The sequence below is a fragment of the Erigeron canadensis genome, chromosome 4, assembly GCF_010389155.1.
Source record: "Erigeron canadensis isolate Cc75 chromosome 4, C_canadensis_v1, whole genome shotgun sequence".
Lineage (NCBI taxonomy): Eukaryota > Viridiplantae > Streptophyta > Magnoliopsida > Asterales > Asteraceae > Erigeron > Erigeron canadensis.
In genome coordinates this window covers 40,630,864-40,649,689 of record NC_057764.1, presented here as the reverse complement: position 1 = coordinate 40,649,689, position 18,826 = coordinate 40,630,864, and the positions used below count along the sequence as shown (strand labels likewise).

Genomic DNA, 18,826 nt, shown 5'->3' with positions numbered 1-18,826 from the left:
AGTCAACACTAGATTTTTAAGCATATGTTTAGGCTTAAGCCTACCAAGTTACTTACATTTATTATTTTTCTTTTAACTATAATATTCTAAATTTCAGATTTTCAAAACAAAGAAATGGTTTGTCTATCCAACTTAGTCGTTAGCAGTTTGTGTTCGTTAATCGTTATACTTTGGGGGTATTCTCCTTGAAGTTTCAAAGCCGGGAAATAATTTCTTTAGACGGAAGACAGGCTAAGAGTGAAGCTTCCAAACAGAAAAACAAGCTTTTTGACCTGACTAATAAATACTGATGAGAACTTTAGCATGGTATTCGTAGAAATAATGATAATGTTCTCTTACAAGAAAACTTGCTCGAAAGATAAGCCTACTGCAGTATGCACCCATATTAAAAAGTTAGCATGAGTTCTGGAGACCAAAAATACACAGTAAAAGAAAGTAACGTTCACTTATCATTTCAAAATTTGACAACTGAAATCGGAAATGATAACCAATGGTTACTGTTGCAAAAGTACAAACTTTATTATCTCAAACGAGTTAATTGCGAATACTATAAATAACAGTTAAACACCACAAGGGTGTTGCCAAACGAAATTAATAATACAGAACATAAATAACATCTATTGTAACTTCAAATTTTCATAAGAATAAATTAAAGTTGATTATTACAAGTCTCGACTATCTAACTCTAACACTAACACTTCTAACCGTTTAGTGAGATTGATGGCAAAACTAGAATAAGAAATGAGCATGAAAGAGTAGGCCTCACATCAGTATTAATGCAAATCATCTCACGAGTGGTATGAGCAAGTACTCGGCATAGAATAACTGCAAATACAACGATCAGTTTTGTTACACCAATGAATAATGGAAGTTTAAGTATAGAATTCAATGTCTAGAAAACTAATGATAGTTGTGTTTGAGAGACAAAGCATATATCCAAAATATGTTAACATGTTACCTGCCATATGAACATGTAAAATGAGGTTATCGCTGATTTGCTCTCCAGATCAACCGATTTGGCACGACCCCACAGAATTAGACCAAGAATCGCATGACCCAATACCTACATCAATCAAAATATAAACATATTTATAAATATGTCTACCAGTGTTCATCTTTAAGCCGATCCTAGACCACTTTGTTACTTCAAGACACAGGCATTTTTTGAGCAACCGATATTCATAAAATCTGTTACAAATAAGCTCGCTACAAATAAACAGGCCAAGCTACTTGCGAGCTACTCGAGCTCGACTCATTGAAATCTCAATTTAAGCTGAGCTTAAAAGATTATTTAAAATACATGTATATAAAATAATATAATATATAATTATGCGTTACATATATTAATGAGTGAAGCAATTCAAAATCTAATATTTCTACATATTATTTATAAATAACTTATCTAAAGACGATTGTATACAAAATTAAATAACTAAAAGATAAAGTAATTTATTAAACGATCTGAACTCAAGTCTAGCGAGGTTATAAGAATCCACACGAGCCGAGCTCTAAAGGAGTCGAATTTTACAAAAAAGAAAATGTTGGCTGATTGGTAACCAAATTCATATTGACTTTAAAAACCAGGAATATGCACATAGTTTCCTACAACTTTGACACCCACCCACTGACTCTTAATAAGTCAAGCTAACAACATACACCAATTTCATCTTCAAGACTATATGGGTTTGAGAGCAGTTGAATAACTTGAGTAGAACTCCAAAACGGATACTGCATATAGCTATAAAAACGGGTGCAGATTGGTACCATATCTATATCAATTTCATATTTCAGAACCTATACATTTGAGCTCAGAAGTAAAACAAAATTTCTAAGAGGAAATCCATTACCGTTATGTATCGGCTCCAAAGGAAGGGAGATGACGCCCCAACTAGGATGGCAACACCATAAGCCACTTCAAGTAATAAGATACAAATCCAAAACACCTACAAAAAGTTTCAATTAACTGGGTGCATTGTTAAATATTGCAAAAAACTCGTATTATTAAAGTGTATTTGGTAGGAAAAGACTGTAAAGACTAACCCGTTTTTGACCCATACGGACCGTAAATGATTGAATGCCAAAAATCTTATCTCCAACAATATCGGGTATGTCCTATCAGTATCACAGTACCATGGAACAACCAAGTATACATTAATAAATGCTCTAACTTCCAACATTCGAAAGAAATATAAGGATCTGACAACAGTGAAATTGCCTATTAAGTAGAAATAAGTGGATAAAGGAGTTTACCTTGAACAATGCTATAACAACAGAGAAGAAACTCATGAATCCGGTTGCAAATATTACAGGCTTAGGGAACACAGCGAGTCTTCCATACACGAAAGTCTAAAAACTAGATAGGTTTAGTAATCAAGTGAATGTAAACACATCGTGATTATCATATCTCATTATCTCCTACTGTTAGGGAGATTGGTTTATAAGATTACATGAAAAACAAGATTGCAAAATTTGATAGGGCATGTCAAATGGAAGTGTTCAATTTAGTCAATATATCCTACATATCCAACAACAATAGGAAATGAAGTGCATAAAGATTTATACCACTGTCCTTTGAACCTAATGAGAATTCAGAGGTTGCAATTTGACATATTTACTCTGAATAGCTTCATTTGGGTTACTTAAAATTGGTAGCTACTAAGTATATTGGTGAAATTAAAGGCAGAAGAGGTTGAAAGTCATCTGATGTGTACTTTTACTTCCGTTTTTTATCTTGCTCAAAGATTTAGATTATTATGTTGAATTTCTAATAATAAACAACACAAATTTCTACAATAAACTTTAAATGAAGATAAACAAAAGTGCTAGTAAGCTAATCATTTGCAACACATACTTAAGCATGAACCGTCATGCAACCTGCCCATCATGCTTCCCCTAATCAGTAATCACAATGGATAAGTAAATAGATATAGGAAAACGGCTTGCTGGTCACTAGGCAATGAAATGGTGCTATTACCATGGGATATGACAAAATGGAAATGAATGCACATTTCAGAAAGCTGCAAAGAGAAAAAAGGTACCTGAATGTGCAAGTAAAATGCAATTTGAACTATTATAGCTCGTACAGCTAGAATACACATTGCTGCCACGAGAGCAAATCGCTTCCATCTCAACATCGGTATCTAAAATCCATACATGTCTTAGGAAGCAATGATAATAACTGGCATAAGTGTATAACAATGTCCAAATTTTCTTTGAATCATCATAAAGCTTCCTCGTTATAGAGAAATAAAGTTTGCCCATTATAATCCATATAAAGATACAACTTCTTTTTTTCCAGTTTTAAGGACTGTGAGGATGAGAAAGTACATTTGAAAAACTATTTTTTTGTGTTATGTATGACCCCATCGTAAAGTCCTAAGCAGTCAATGATATCATTAAATCAGACAACGAAACAGAAAGTGGTAAATTTATAGGGACTTTATATAATGGCATCTTTTATTCCATATTAAACAAATATTATTCACTTTAGGAGGGTTTTATTTTAAAAAGTTTTTTTTGAAGCATCAAATATTTAAAATAAGGAAACTGGTTGAAAAGGTTTCAACCAACAACGAAAAAAAAGTTATTGTTACATAATTAGGAGAGGGTCTTTAGTCCACTCGTCCCACAAGATACAACTTTTCTTACATCTATAGTTACACTTTAGTCATTTTACGTGACACAAGTAGTTTCTATAAAGAGAATTACAACAATCATAAATTTTAAAAGTGCAGAAAACTCAAAACATCTGTGTGATTTCAGATGAAAAGGAAGTTCTACCCGAGAAACTCACATTAATTGAGTATGCCGTCCCGAGAAGGAAGCTTATGAAAAGTGCCCAAAATAAAGGCCATGAACCAACAATCCATCCAAGCCAGAAACTCTGTGAAGTAGAACATTAAAAGATATTATAAGTTAAAGATGTTTCCAAAAACAATTTGAAGAAATGGGAATAAGAAAAATGAAAGCTAATCAAACTACATACTTCAAAAGGTTGAAGCAAAACTACGATTCCTAAGAGTCTAAGACTAGAATGGCCATTCTTGTTCTCGACAAATTGACAAAATGGAATAAAAATAACAGTGAAAAGCTCACTTTAAAGTTCACTTACCATGACTGCAAATAAGGATACAATGATAATGCCAGTTTTAACTGAGTATTCTCCAGATGCCAATGGAAGATACGGTTTGTTAACCTGAGAATTACAAAAAAAAAAAAAAAAAAGATATATAAAATATTGAGCATTCCCCATGGGCCATTTAACATTCCGAGATTATCATCGGTGTAAAAAAGTACCTTGTCTATTTCTATATCAGATAGCTGGTTCAAGCCAACAATATATATATTCATAAAGAAGGCAGCAACAATAGCCTGTAAAAGAAACCTAGTATGATCACTGGAAACTTGGAAAGGTTTTATATTCAATTATAAATACATATAAAGAGTTCAAGAACCTCCAAAACGCCAATGAAGAATAACGGAGAAAAATCTGAAAGCTTTTGAACTGCAAGGAGTGAAACTGAAACTATGCTCAATGCCTGCACAAAAAGATGGAACATTAATCATCCAGTGTTTAACATTGAAAAGAAAAGCAACGGGCAAAACATACTCCCATTTTACCAAGAAACTCATAACATTAACTGGGCAAATAGCCAAATGGTTATTTCATATTGCTCAACTGTCTCTTAAATATCTATAAAACCCACAGGGGCACATCATACTAATCTTATGGCCCCGAATCTCTATCACCAGTTGTTGCAAAAGGAAAAATCGGCAAATAAATAACTGTAACTAGTAATATAACATAGATAATGAACTTGATAGTTACAAATAAACTAAAGGGTTAAAATCTTACAGTTCCTATAACTGTATGAGGTCTTGAAAACCTGTAAAAAGCATCTAAAGCACTCGCTAATGGATTTTGAGGGCTTGTAGCATCAGGTTCAATGGGTTGTTCAGAAACCGCAGATGCAACATGCTTAGTATCTCGTCTCCAAGAAGGTAGATAACTTTCATTAAATTTGACAATATTGTGTCTCACAAGACTCGACTGAGATTGGATGACTCGGTTATGCTTTGATACTCTTAATGATATATGATAACAGCCTAAAAAGTAAGAAATTTAAGCACAATTAGATGAGTGTCCATCAATTAAGTATACTTTATGAATCAATAGTTATCAAAGTCCAACCTCATGATAATAAAATTTGATAAGTATTTCAGGCCACTGAAGTGTAAATTTCATTTCCTTTATGCCAATTTCGACTAAAAGTTTGCTGGTAAATTGTAAAATGCCAAAAAAAAAAAATGTATCTAACTTGGGTATTCATCTTCATTAACCTGCAAAGTATGCCTAATTTATGATATTTGCATGTTCCTGCAATTATAACATTTGGTATTGGTACTTATGTCTCTTCTTCAGAGCATTGACATCACCCCACAAATTTTGTCTAAAATTGACATAAACGAAACTCAACTCATCATTGGGTGTACTGTTGTTTAGATACTAGGGTCGCATTAGTACAACAATTTGAATGCTTTGGTGGCCTATGCATACATTGTCTCATAATACGTTGTAGTGTATGCTGTTTGAACATATAGATTATTGCATTGAGATCTTCTGAACAATTGAACATTATTGTACAGCAGAAACTAACTAGCTAAGATCAGCATTGTGACCATATATCGGTCAAAAAAATCATCACATTACTAAGAACTTTCGTCTAGTCACCATGAATCATGAGACTGGCAACACGTCACGAAATCACAGCCTGAACAGACATGCATTAATTCAAATACACTATTGGTAGCTTAAAGAAACTTATTGAATCGTTACGAACGACAGCTTGACCAAAAGTGAAAACAACTAATGTATACATGAGCAATAAAATGCTCTGCTAATTTACGATATAACGCAAATACATCTCTAAGTTGTATGATGCTATTTTTTACATGTGTCCAATCTGATAATATAAGATATACACACAAAGCAAGGGGGGGAATTCAGGGAAAATAAATTAAACAGACTTAAATAATACTAACAGAAAGATCTTGTATAGGCAAATGGAAAGGCATGAAGTAAATCACCAAATATGCGCAAAAAAAAAAAAAAACATTGTAGTTCATGTGGAAATTTGCAAAAATCAACCAAACCCCACAAAAAAAAAATCTTGAAATTTTATCATAAATGTAAACATACACTAAAACCCCACAAAAAGCTTCCGGCTTTTTTAGTCTTGATGATAAATTATTTAAAACCCAATAAATTTGATAAAAATCAAATAAAGAATAGTAGGTGACGTTACCTGTCGATATAGTTGAATTAGACGAATCTGATAATGGTGGTGAATAACAAGAAATCTTATTAGAAAAAGACCCAGTAATCAAAGTATTCATGATTTCAATCAAACCCCAAATCAAGTGTTAGTATTTCATATGAACAAATCAAGAAAATAATCAGCACCTATGTGTTTGAGACTTTGAGTTGTAAAAAAGAAGTCAAAAACAAAACAGAGAGAGACTAGTGAGAAGCGTCTGACTGTTAGTTACACGTTTAATACAGAAGCCCCAATTGGAAAATCAATTTATTATTTATTTATTTTTTTCTCTTTTGAGTGCTTGTTTGCATGTCTTTTGTGAGAAAAAAAATATAATATTGAGACTAAGACCCTACACTTGTCCTATTGTTACCAAATAGACCCCATTAATCAAACCTTCCTAAATCAGGTTGGCTTGTCAAAAATAGCAACCATAACCAGGAAATTTTTAAATCGGATCAATGGTTGTCATCTCTCTATATACTATGAATGTTTTGTATATACCATAGATATGTGTATGCTTATATAGTTATATCATGTTTATATGTTAGTATTATTTTGATTTGTATATATTTCATGTGTGTTTATATGATATATCAAGTCAAGTCTCTTTTGGGTCTTTGGCTATGCCTCAACTCCCAATTTGATTTGTATGTGTGTTCGTCAATTTGAACCGTTTGTTGCACCCTAGTAGTCTAGTGCGCACATTTATGGATTAGTAGGAAATATAGAAATAATGCGACATTTTGACACATAATCTTTGTAATATGGAAAGAATGATACTTGGAAGTTGGAAAACTAGTTTAGAATTTAGAAAAGAAAGATGAACATATAATGTGGGCGGATGGACCGATGGAACAATGATAGATATATGTATGGATGTTTTCAAACCTCTACTCAATAATTGATTGGTTGTAATAATTTCGATTTTGGACATTATATACGATTACTTAAAACAATGCTTGAAGTTTTAGAAATACGTAATGATTTCCTTTTATTAATTTGTTAACTGAGTATATTTTAGTTTCGATAGATATAGAAGTTAAAAGCATTAAAGTGTTTTAATTGATTACATATGAACTTATACTTTCGAACAATACATTCATCAAGATTGTAACTTAATATATACGATTTTGTCATTTTAATCTAGTGTATGTTAGAATAAATTAAGCTGAACGTGCCAATTATATTTATAGATGCCATATATGTATATATTTAGTCAAACTTTTTATATTTTTAGTAACAAATCATTATATTACATCTTATTTTGTTTAAATTATGTTATCTCAATTTCAATTATTAAAAACACTTAACAATATTCTATAAAATCAATAGACTATATGAAATTCAAAATACTCATATAATGATACTATTACCGGTATTAGTTATTTACAATTAACTATCCATAATAAAATTAAATAAAATGTTAAACACAATCTTTAGGACTGCATTTAATGTGCATAAAAAGTTTTTACCTTTCATATTAAAAATACGTTCGTTCCTAAATTTTATGCTAAGTGTACATTATATTAACAATAGTGTCATATTATTCACTATTAAATTAAATTAGATGCCATAAGCATACACTATATCTTTAGGTAAAAACAAGACTATCTACATATTATCTCTTTCATACCCTCTTTTGGCAAGGATTATGTAATTTTTATTGTTATAATTATAATTATTATTGAAAAAAGACAAATTTTGTCAAAAAAAAAAAAAAAAACTTACCCCCAACTATGTCTTAATTAGTTTTAGGTTTGGTACAACAATACACTATTTTGAAAGTAGCGATAAAACGATTCGATAGTCAATTTAGGGGGTGTTTGGCCTAGCTTTTTAAAGGGAGTTTTTAGCTTTTTTGCTTATTTTGAAGGAAAAAAAATCCATTTTAAATGTTTGTGTGGGCTTTTGAACTTATGTTTTTTAGTTTTTATAAGCCATTTTTTGATAAGCTAGAAATCAAAGCTTTTTAACCTTTCTTTCTATTTTTTTTTCTTTTTCTTTTCAAAAACCAAAAGCTAATCAAAACACTACATAAGAGCTTATAAACTTAAAGCAAAAAAGCCAAAAGCCACTTATATTTTATAAGCATAAACAACAACTGTACCCAATCCCTGAGCGGGGTATGAGGGAGGTGGGTTGTAGATAGTCTTACCTCTACCCAAAGGTAGAAAGACTACTTCCATAAGGACCTCTGGCCAATAAGATATAAAAGCCGTAAAAGGGTAAAGTGTTTATACCTGTCTGTTGAAAACATGATAAGACGATATACCTATTAGCTGGTCCGTTGGGTGTGGCTACCTTAAGAGTAGGGAAGAGTATCAATCGTACGGCCTAACAATACCTTAGCACAGTACATAAACTCTAACAACCATAGTACGCAAATAACAACATAAAATGTAGGAACATAATAGACAAAGTCATCAGCAAGGAGCTCAAACAGGAGGAACGTAAACCGCCAGGACAACCATACCTATACATATGTATTGACTAAAAACTAAGGGGATTAAACTATTTCTAAACAACCTACGGAGCAAAGTACTTTAGGCCGCTAAGCTAAACTAATCCTAGTTAGTCTACTCAAAAAAACGACAAAAGTGACCTACACACCTAGTCCCCTAAAAACTGTCTGTAGAGTACACTCGACAACAAAAGAATAAGGAAAAGTAGCAACAAACAACCTAGATAACTAAGAGCACAGGTTCAACAAAAACACATATAATAACAATCATATAGAACGTAGACAAATTTAAAAGTGTTTCAACATAAAGCCTAAACCTATCTACATATAAAGAATTAACTAAGAAATCCTAGTGCCCGATGGGTCCAAGGAAAATAACTGGTGGTGCGCAACCTATGAAACACACTAACTTAGCCGCCTAGCTAGACTAATCTTAGTCCTCTCCCAAGCTCCCAAACCCCTAAAATAATCATAGTCCTCTAATAAACTCTCACCGGTCATGTCTTCCAACAGATAAAGTATTTTGGGGCAGCCAAGAGTAACATCTCCTCGATGTTGGCCTCCCTCTATTCAGACCAAAACCACTGCAAAGTTACTGAAAACTAAAATTTAAGAAAAGAAAGTCTACATCGGTCATGCTTATATTTTATAAGTATCAGGCAAAAAAAATATAAGCTAGACCAACCACCAACTTAGAATAATAGATGGGTATGTCGTGAATAATCGTACAGTATTTTTTGCAACAATTTCTAACAAACCTAAGATAGATGAAGTCTCGAGGGTGAAAAGGGAAAGAGGCATCAGAAAAAAAGCCCCCCCTTCTTTCACAAACACAAAATACTAAACCCCGTTCACTCACTATCTCTCTCTATCTCTCTTTACACTCTTTGGATCTACTACTTCAAAACCCTCAACTCAAAATTACCAAAATGTCCCCTGTGATGAATGAACCGGCCACCCCACCTCCGACGATCGGAAAGATGGGTCCTTACACCGTCTTTGTTACTCCACCACCATCTGACCACCCATCTCCGGCCACTGTTTCTGAGTCACCCAAGACATATAATCTTTCTAATCCGATTCAGCAGAAATCTGCTCACCCGGTTCAGCCTCCACCGGTTCAGTATGACAAGTCAGGTTCATCTAAAGGTGGATTCTTTTGGGATGCTGTTGCTAAAGTCCAAAATGGTATTCTTTATTTCAATTTTAATTATTTTAGTTTTGAGATTTTGTGCATTTTTATTGGTTCAATTGGATAATCTGTTATTACGACCAGAATTCATGATCAGATTTGATAAAATTGTTTTATAGTGTTTGTTAATGTTGTTTGCGGAGAATAAAGTTTGTTGCTTTTTGTTGAAAACCATACTAATCATAATGCAAGAATGCTAGATTATGTTAATAGTTTGTAAAGATTAGTGCTTTTTAGATATTAGGGGCTGTTTGGTTTAGCTTAATAAGTTCATTTTTGTGGATTTGGGGGTTTTGGCCTAATTTATTGGCTTGTTTGGTTTTTTTTTTTTTTTTCATAAGCCCATTTTTAGGGATTTACTTTTTGGCTTATAAGCTTATTGTGGCTTGAAATTGGAAATTAGCTCATTAGCCACAAATTATGGGCTTATGAGAATTAAGTCAAACCAAAATAAGCAAGGCCAAACACCATATATGAACTTAGGCTTAAGGCGATAAGCTCAATTGGACTATCCTAATTTGGAAAAAAAAAAAAGCTTTATTGGCTGTTTGATAAGCTAATCCAGACATCCCATAATTATGGTTATCTAAGGATGAGAAAATTAGGTTTGGTAGTTTGAAATATTGATGTTGAAATAGACCATAGACATATGTAGTATAGCGTTTTTGGCCATTGTGCTTTTTTATCAATACAATAGGTTACCGGGACCATTCGTATAGCAACTACTCAAAGGATTGAAAATGGGTTATTTTTAACGCAAGTTGTTCAAGTACAATAGTTATTTTTGTTTGGGTTAATTGCAAATAATGGAGAATATGAGTTGGTCACATGAAGTTGATACTTAACAAGAGAAATCCTCAAACTTTACCTAAAACAAGTTCTGATTTGCGTTATATAAATCTAACTGGCTTCCAAGTTAAGCAAAAATGGTTATCAAACTGGGTCATAGCTCTAAATGAAACAACTTTTAAAAGTCGATACCATTCATGGCGCCAGCCAAATTGGAAGTTGAATGAAAATTGGTCACCACTTTTTGTATGTTGAGTTTTTAACCCCTTCCTATTGTAATCATATTTTCATAAATTGGATAAATTGTTAACATTTGGCATTTCTGGTTTACAATGAAGAACAATGTCAAAAAGTAAATCTGTGTTTTCTATTTTGGATTTCTTTTCTTTTGTCAATGTATGCTTCTGGGGTTGACTAATTGTCTATTTACATTGCAGCACATTCAAGTTTGGACGAGTATGTAGCACATTGGTTTGGGCTAAATCAATCAAAATATCAGTGGGCTCTTGACGATTACTATGAAAGCCAGGGAGTGGTAAGCTTTTCTGTTTTTTCCATTTTTTGCATAGAAATAAACCCAAGATTAAAAAACCATTTTTTAAATGCTAGAAAGTAATAACAGAGATTTACGAATCGGAAGTGTCTGCCTTTGAAGTAAGAATAAAACCAGTACAACAATGATCATAGATTGGACAATTTGAAGTGATAATATGCCTTCAAAGTCTGAACCTTCTTACCTTAAGATTCAAGCTTTGTTAGCTAGATATAGATGTGGCACTTTTGGCACATTCACTAATGGACTGATTTGGGTTATTCTAATCTCAATTGATTCAGGCCGGGAATGGTTCAAAATTTCAAATGGGTTGAAAGTTATTAATGCAATAGTTTTCCATTTAAAAAAAAATGAAAATAGATGAAAAATAGGGTTTTTGAGTTGTATGTTGCTCCCCTTTCCATACTAATTGTGTTTAGACATTCTAAGCAACCCATCCAATTCGTTCATCTTTCGTGTTTTTTGATCTATATATAGAATTGTTGATAACTTGATATCTAATTTTTGCAAAACTTCATAACCTTTAGGGAAAGGTTGACACACAAGCAAAACTTGCATCCACCAAGGCTCAAAGTGTGTAAAACATGCTTTTAGGCAGGTTGGTAATTTAAGAATTGCGTGTTTGCTTGATCTTTTGGTATATCATTTATTTAAATTAAATTCGGGGTTGATTTGCCTTTGCAGGATAGGATGGGTGGAGTAAGAATGCCTTTGTAATGTCATTTTGAGCATGCTATGTCTATAACGTGGTTTGGTTATTGGTTAGATTGATTAATTACGCAATTATGGGAAGCTGATCGTGAACTTGTGGTGCATGTCGGATGGTGAATTTATTAATGAGTATGAATCATGTAATTTGATCGGTAATGGTCGTTTTTAATCACTTACCAACAACCAATTGGCTTAAAGTGTACCCATATGTGTGTTGCATTTGTACTTCCATTTTCGGCTAAAATATGTACTTTTTGAATGAAAATAGGTTGGTACTGTATGATTCAACTACTTGTTTAGTGTTTACTATTTCATGGACAGACTTTATTACCCTTATTTAAGACCCATTATTTGGTACATAACTTTAAACAAAGAAATAGTAAAACCCTTCAAAAGAAAGATAGGAGAAACGAACCTAACATCTAGTTATCTAAAGTGTACTTTACATAGTTGTATAAAAGTTGTATACGAGTATACTATACGATTAATATCGATCTTATCTTCTGTTTTACATATATTGGTAAAATTAATTAGTAAATAATAAACAAAACCAAATCTAGCACAAATGCTGCAAGTTAAGATAAACTCAAGAGTCTCAACCGAAATTTGTAATTTCAAGTTTGATAAACATGTACGAAAATGAATGTATCCGTGACTTTATATATGTATACATATAGTACAATATACTGGATTATGTTAAGAAGAAGTTAACCAATTTACTTGTTTAATATTCATAAGCAATACCATATGAAAATAAGCCAACAACAACGTCAATTGTTCTGTTCTTCCCAAGTTGTCTAAGGTTTGAAATCTTCAAGTGTAAAATTTCAGGCTGATCAAGAAAATTGGTCAGAAATCGTCATATTAATTCTTTAGTAGGTTTAGGTAGGCCGAGTATATGGAGTTTAAGAAACTTGCCAATCCTTGGATAACTTGAACAAGGAAAACCTAATATAATTTGGAACCTATCCTTTCTCCTCCATCTCCTCAAAAAGCTGGAGTGCCAAACCGTAGCACTCCACATCGCAACCTACTAAACACATTCTCGGCTTTCTCTATATCTCTACACTTAGCATAAAAATCTATTAATGCAGTACCAATCTCAAGATCAATCCCAACTGATTAATCAACTAACCATCAAACCCACCAACGACACACAAGCATTAAGCACACTCACCAAAAGCAACCTATTCATTTTCACAGCCCCAATTCCCTCCATTCCCTCAAACAATACAATTGCCTCATCAAACCGCTCATTCCTTTACAAGCCCATAATGGACGGCTAGAAACCATATATTGCACTATACGTGATCATGTACATCATATCATTTCTCTCACAAATTCCCTCAAATACCTTACTCACATTGTCCACAAGCCCGGTGCTAAAACATCTGGTTATCAAACCGATACAGCAACCCACATTTTTATACACACATTCTTCAAACACCCGTTTCACAAAGTTCATACCTTTATAACCCGAACATATATACATATCAACAAACTCAACACGTACATATATAAACATCACTCACATTCTCATACCTCAAAACCTACCCATGAACTTGACATAACGAAACTAAACAAGCGCATGTTTTTATCAATCTAAGAATTAAGAAAGGTATGATCATCTGGGTCAAAATCTCATTTTTACACATTTGTGTGTAAAGAAAAAGACCCATGCTTTCTTTGTAAGGTTTTAGAGTAAGATAACATCATTGTATTGTAATCAAAGATTATATGCATAGTTTTTTGGGCAAAGTTTTTGTGGGTGTGATCGATGTCAACTTTAAAAGAGCATGCCAAGAGTTTGCTGGCTATGTAATTCAACTGGGCTAGCCCCGTGGTTATGGTTTGGGCATGGATTTGTCTGAGTTAATCCATTCTTGAACATTTTTGAAAAGAGTTTAATCACTAAATAATTAATTTTATTTTTTTTTTTTTACATGATTGCCCATTATACATTTTTATTGACTTATATCACCAACCAACTTGTAAAATTTGTACATAGTTGACCAAAAATTATGTTACCCGCTATAGCCAGTTAAAACTATTTTTACATTATTTAAATTAACATGTGGATATTATGTGTATATATGACGTGGATTTATTTATGTATATATATGGGAAAAGTGTGTATGGGGTTGTTCCTCATTAAACCATCTAAGTTTAGATGGGGAACCCCTCACATACAAATATTTTAATATTGTTTGAATTTTAAATATATACATGGTTGAGTGACACACGTGCTACAATGGCCGGGACAAAGGGTCGCGATCCCGCGAGGGTGAGCTAACTCCAAAAACCCGTCCTCAGTTCGGATTGCAGGCTGCAACTCGCCTGCTTTAAGCCGGAATCGCTAGTAATTGCCGGTCAGCCATACGGCGGTGAATCCGTTCTCGGGCCTTGTACACACCGCCCGTCACACTATGGGAGCTGGCCATGTCCGAAGTCGTTACCTTAACAGCAAGGAGGGGGATGCCGAAGGCAGGGCTAGTGACTGGAGTGAAGTCGTAACAAGGTAGCCGTACTGGAAGGTGCGGCTGGATCACCTCCTTTTCAGGGAGAGCTAATGCTTGTTGGGTATTTTGGTTTGACATTGCTTCACACACAAAAACAAGGGAGCTACGTTTGAGTTAAACTTGGAGATGGAAGTCTTCTTTCGTTTCTCGACAATGAAGTAAGTTCATGAGCTTATTATCTCAGGTCGGAACAAGTTGATAGGATCCCTTTTTACGCCCCCATGCCCCCTGTGTGGCAACATGGGAGCAAAAAAAGGAAAGAGAGATATGGTGTTTCGCTCGCTTTTGGCATAGTGGGCCCCAGTAAGGGCCCGCACAACGATGTGAGGGGTTCCCCATCTAAGCTTAGATGGGGACATCCATACTCACTTCCCCTATATATATATATATATATATATATATATAATATTTGTTTATTCATATACACAGTATCTCAAGCAAGATAGATCGATCGATACATACTGCAAAACATGAACTTTTATTTTTGCTCTCAATTAAGAACATCAAACAAGATAGATACATATATACATAGTATTATTATACATAATACCCCACTAAATCAATGTAGAATTCACGTGACCTTTCTCTTATTCCTCTCAATTTGGGATTTCGGCGAAAATTTCTGGCAAAAAAAACGGTCGTTTCCTGGCTTTTCTGACCAATCCAACCATCCCATCATCTTCTTTTTTGATATCCTATTCCATTTTTCACCCTCTACATCCCTATGTGTTCAAATTCCCTAAAGACCGTGGAAATACAGATATTTTTCTAGATCTTCATCTCAGATCCCGGATTCAATGGATGATTTTCCGGCTTTAAAATTGATTGAAAACCACAGAAATACAGAAACCGGTTCCCCACCACCCACTGCCGAACAAAAGAAAATACATGATACCCTCTGGGTGAATGGAAGGAAACCTAGAAAATGCCCACTGCCAAACAAATGAATTTTCAGATTGGATGTATGTAGTTGTACTTCTTTTGTGAATGTATCTGTATTTTTTTTCAATGAAATTGAATTTTCAGATTTGTTGTTTATTTGGTTTATAATAAACGAGAGCAAATACCCGCGCGTTGCAGCGGTGAGATGGTGGGGTGATACCTAGGTCATAGAGTATGATAGGTTATAGGAGTTGATATGTCATAGAGTATGATAGTCAAATGCCTTAGCTGTACGGGCTCCGCCCTCGCATTTAAAAATTTGTCGAAAGTATATCGAATGACATCTCTAATGAAAGAGCATGAAATTTTAGAACACCTATACAATTTTTATAATTTATCGATGTACGGTTTTTGAGATAAAAATTTTTGAATGAATTGGAGGAATAAATGATTTATGGAGGAAAGAGAAAAAAAATGATTGGTTGAGATTTGAGGAGAGAGAAAGGGTATTATAGTTATTTTTATTAAATATAGAATAGATATGAGGGACATTTTGGGGAAGTACTTAAAATCAATATTGAAAATTTCAAGTTCAATGTTGAAAATCTGTTTTACAATATAGTATAGATTTGATATCTTTTTGTATTTCTGATTTAATAAATAAATTTTAAAAAAAAATAAGAGAGAGAAGCAGGTTTATTTTTATTGTTTTTTAGAGAGAAGCATATATAAACTTGATTATTGAAGAAATACAATTTTATTATGTGGAGTCCATATCAGCTCATTAAACGTCCATGTCGATGCCAGCTAAGCGCCGCGTCAACTTAAGTAATGGTTACCGGTATAAAGGTCAATAGTTGGTAAACTGTGTACAAATTTTACAAGTTTATGCATGATATAAATCAATTTAAAAGTGTTATGAGTAATCATGTACAAAAGAAAAAGTACGTTAGTCTTTCCGTGATTAAAATACTTTTGAAAAAGATTAAGATATTATGAAAATTGTGTGTTAAGCTAATATATAACAGTCCTTGATACGAACTTAATATATTATGACTGTCTCTTGATTTTAAGTCTATTAATACATTCAATATATATTATTTGATAATAACTTAATTAATATATCTTAAATCAATAATGAGTTAGTCTAGTGGTTTGGAGTTTCCTTGGTGACCTATAGGTCTTAGGTTTGAATCTCCATTCCACCAACTTTGAGATATAGGTAGTCCTTCTATGAAGGCTTGGCTTGGGTATACCCAGGTTTAAGTCTGAGGGGGCAGGGTTTACCCATATTAATCGTCGTGCTTTCGGGCGGATTAGTAGGAGGTTTTCCCCCAATTGGGTATTTGAAATAGGCATTTCTACTTCAAGGTAGCTCTCTAGCGCGGACCCGGTTAAGACAACGTATGTTAGACCTCTCGCTGTCGAATCGTGACACGAAGTTTCAAGCGAAATTCACCTTTCAAAAAAAAATATATATCTTAAAAGTTTTTTTTTATAACTTAAGTTTTGAAAGACTTTTAAAATTTATGTTTGTATTTGCATTCGTTATTTAAGACAAAGTTTGTTTTGGATATATATTAAGTTTTATTTTTAAAATATATATGCATACTAGAATATCACTATGTAATAAAAACAAGTAGTAAATTGAGGCCCCCATTGCAACGCTTTAATTGTCGTGTTAAAACCGTTGTTTATTTAGTGTATTTTGTTGAACTTTCAACGGCTTAATTAAAAATTATTAGTCATTGATATGTTTGTTCTAAATATATATTTGTTAAGTTCTGAATCGTGTTTCAGTCATGTCTGTTAGTTTTTGGCTATTTCTTATGTATTGTTGTATATCTTGACTTCTTTGGTTTGATCTCTAGTATCTTGCTAGTAGATCTTCATTAATAAAATTTTTGCCGTTCGAAAAAAAAAAGAAGATAAAACCACATTAGCTTCATTCTGAGTGTTGCGAGGTTCCAAATATTGTGATTATGCTTTGTTATTGATGATATGTTAATTTATATGTTAGCTAAAAACTTTGTTCAAGTATATTAGTTGAAAAAATAGAAAAGTGTGGAAAGAAAGCGAATAGTGATACATAATGGTATATGATATGACCAAGAAAAAGTTGCAATATATTGGTTGGAAACCTTAAAGAAAAACATTTGTCAAAAAACATTAATTAACCAGTATTAATTTGAAAATATGAAAAGGATGCAATATGGTAAAATCCGTATAATGTACAGAACGTGGATACGAAAAACTTGCAATATATTAGTTGGAAACCCCAAAGAAAAAAAATATGCAAAAAACCAATAACTAATCCGTAATTAAAAATCCAAACGAAATGCGAGATGACAAAATCCGAATAGTAGATGAGGATGTACCGTGAATGAACAGTATAGTAATTAGTAACTCGTCACTTCATCATCTCATTCTCAATAATAGTATATATAATTGTAAATAACCTATCATCGTTACTTCAACTTATCCGAGTGTAAACATTTTGTATGTTATTTTTTAATTAATTAAACATATGTTCATGAATCATGATGTGATGCCCTCATGCTCTAAATGAAAACATCCTTAGCCCAATTAGACTACATCTTATACAGCCCATGGGCCATGACCAATAAACGAAAAGCTCATTGTCAATTTCAAAAAGTCAATGACTGGAATAGTAATTTTAAACCCATCATCTCACTCCTTCTAACGCGCGCATTGAAATATCTAAACTTTCATTAAGTTTTTGTGTAAAGAGTTTTTAGTATTTTATATTACTGTATTTTATTAATTACCTAGCTAACTGCTTGCGTTTTGTTTGCTGTGCTGGCAATGTTACAATTTTGTCGTTGATATGTTGTAGAAATATCATTCTTATGAAATCTCAATCAAGGATGAGCCTAAAGGAGTTGCAATTAACCGAGTCAATACCAAGGCATTAGAAAATAATAGAACCAGAGTTTTAAAAGTTTTCTTGATCCACCACTAGATATATATGCATAATATTATCCTATTAGGTTATCTGGTATAAATATGCGAGGTTTTGTATGTATACTTGGAAAACATGCATGACCACATCTTCCTTTTTGGTCCATCATATATATACTCATCACTCATGTCATTATTAGTCTTGATAAATTTTAATAGATTTTTCCATAAGAATTAGGTATGTTTAAACTAAAACCACCCGACATGATCTGATATAAGAGCACAAAATATTAAATTACCGTCTATATTGGGAATAACATAGACGTCACACTTGAAAAGATGGAACGGGAATTGCCTCTATTGATATTTTGTACTTTTGAGCCTTATTTATTGTTGTTGAATTGTGAGTCATAAAAAGGACGGTTTGTTACAATTTGTGATTGTGATATTTAATACGCAATAACTATTTGAGCGATG

General features: G+C 33.0%; 2 protein-coding genes across 2 annotated transcripts; one reads left to right on the top strand and one right to left on the bottom strand.

The window, feature by feature from the left end:
* Nucleotides 1–498: 498 nt before the first annotated feature.
* On the bottom strand, nt 499–6,540 carry LOC122595497 (homogentisate phytyltransferase 1, chloroplastic). The gene is made up of 12 exons (XM_043767864.1): nt 6,306–6,540; nt 4,856–5,106; nt 4,455–4,538; nt 4,297–4,371; nt 4,112–4,195; nt 3,794–3,883; nt 3,039–3,140; nt 2,251–2,346; nt 2,041–2,112; nt 1,848–1,943; nt 959–1,063; nt 499–825 (listed from the first exon to the last, which is right to left on the bottom strand). The coding sequence occupies exons 1-12, from the start codon at nt 6,394–6,396 to the stop codon at nt 784–786; spliced, it is 1,188 nt and encodes a 395-aa protein (XP_043623799.1). The 5' UTR covers nt 6,397–6,540; the 3' UTR covers nt 499–783.
* Nucleotides 6,541–9,505: 2,965 nt separating this feature from the next.
* Nucleotides 9,506–12,291, top strand: LOC122596392. Its single transcript, XM_043768961.1, has 4 exons — nt 9,506–9,969; nt 11,200–11,297; nt 11,843–11,913; nt 12,000–12,291. The coding sequence occupies exons 1-3, from the start codon at nt 9,711–9,713 to the stop codon at nt 11,894–11,896; spliced, it is 411 nt and encodes a 136-aa protein (XP_043624896.1). The 5' UTR covers nt 9,506–9,710; the 3' UTR covers nt 11,897–11,913; nt 12,000–12,291.
* Nucleotides 12,292–18,826: the final 6,535 nt, after the last annotated feature.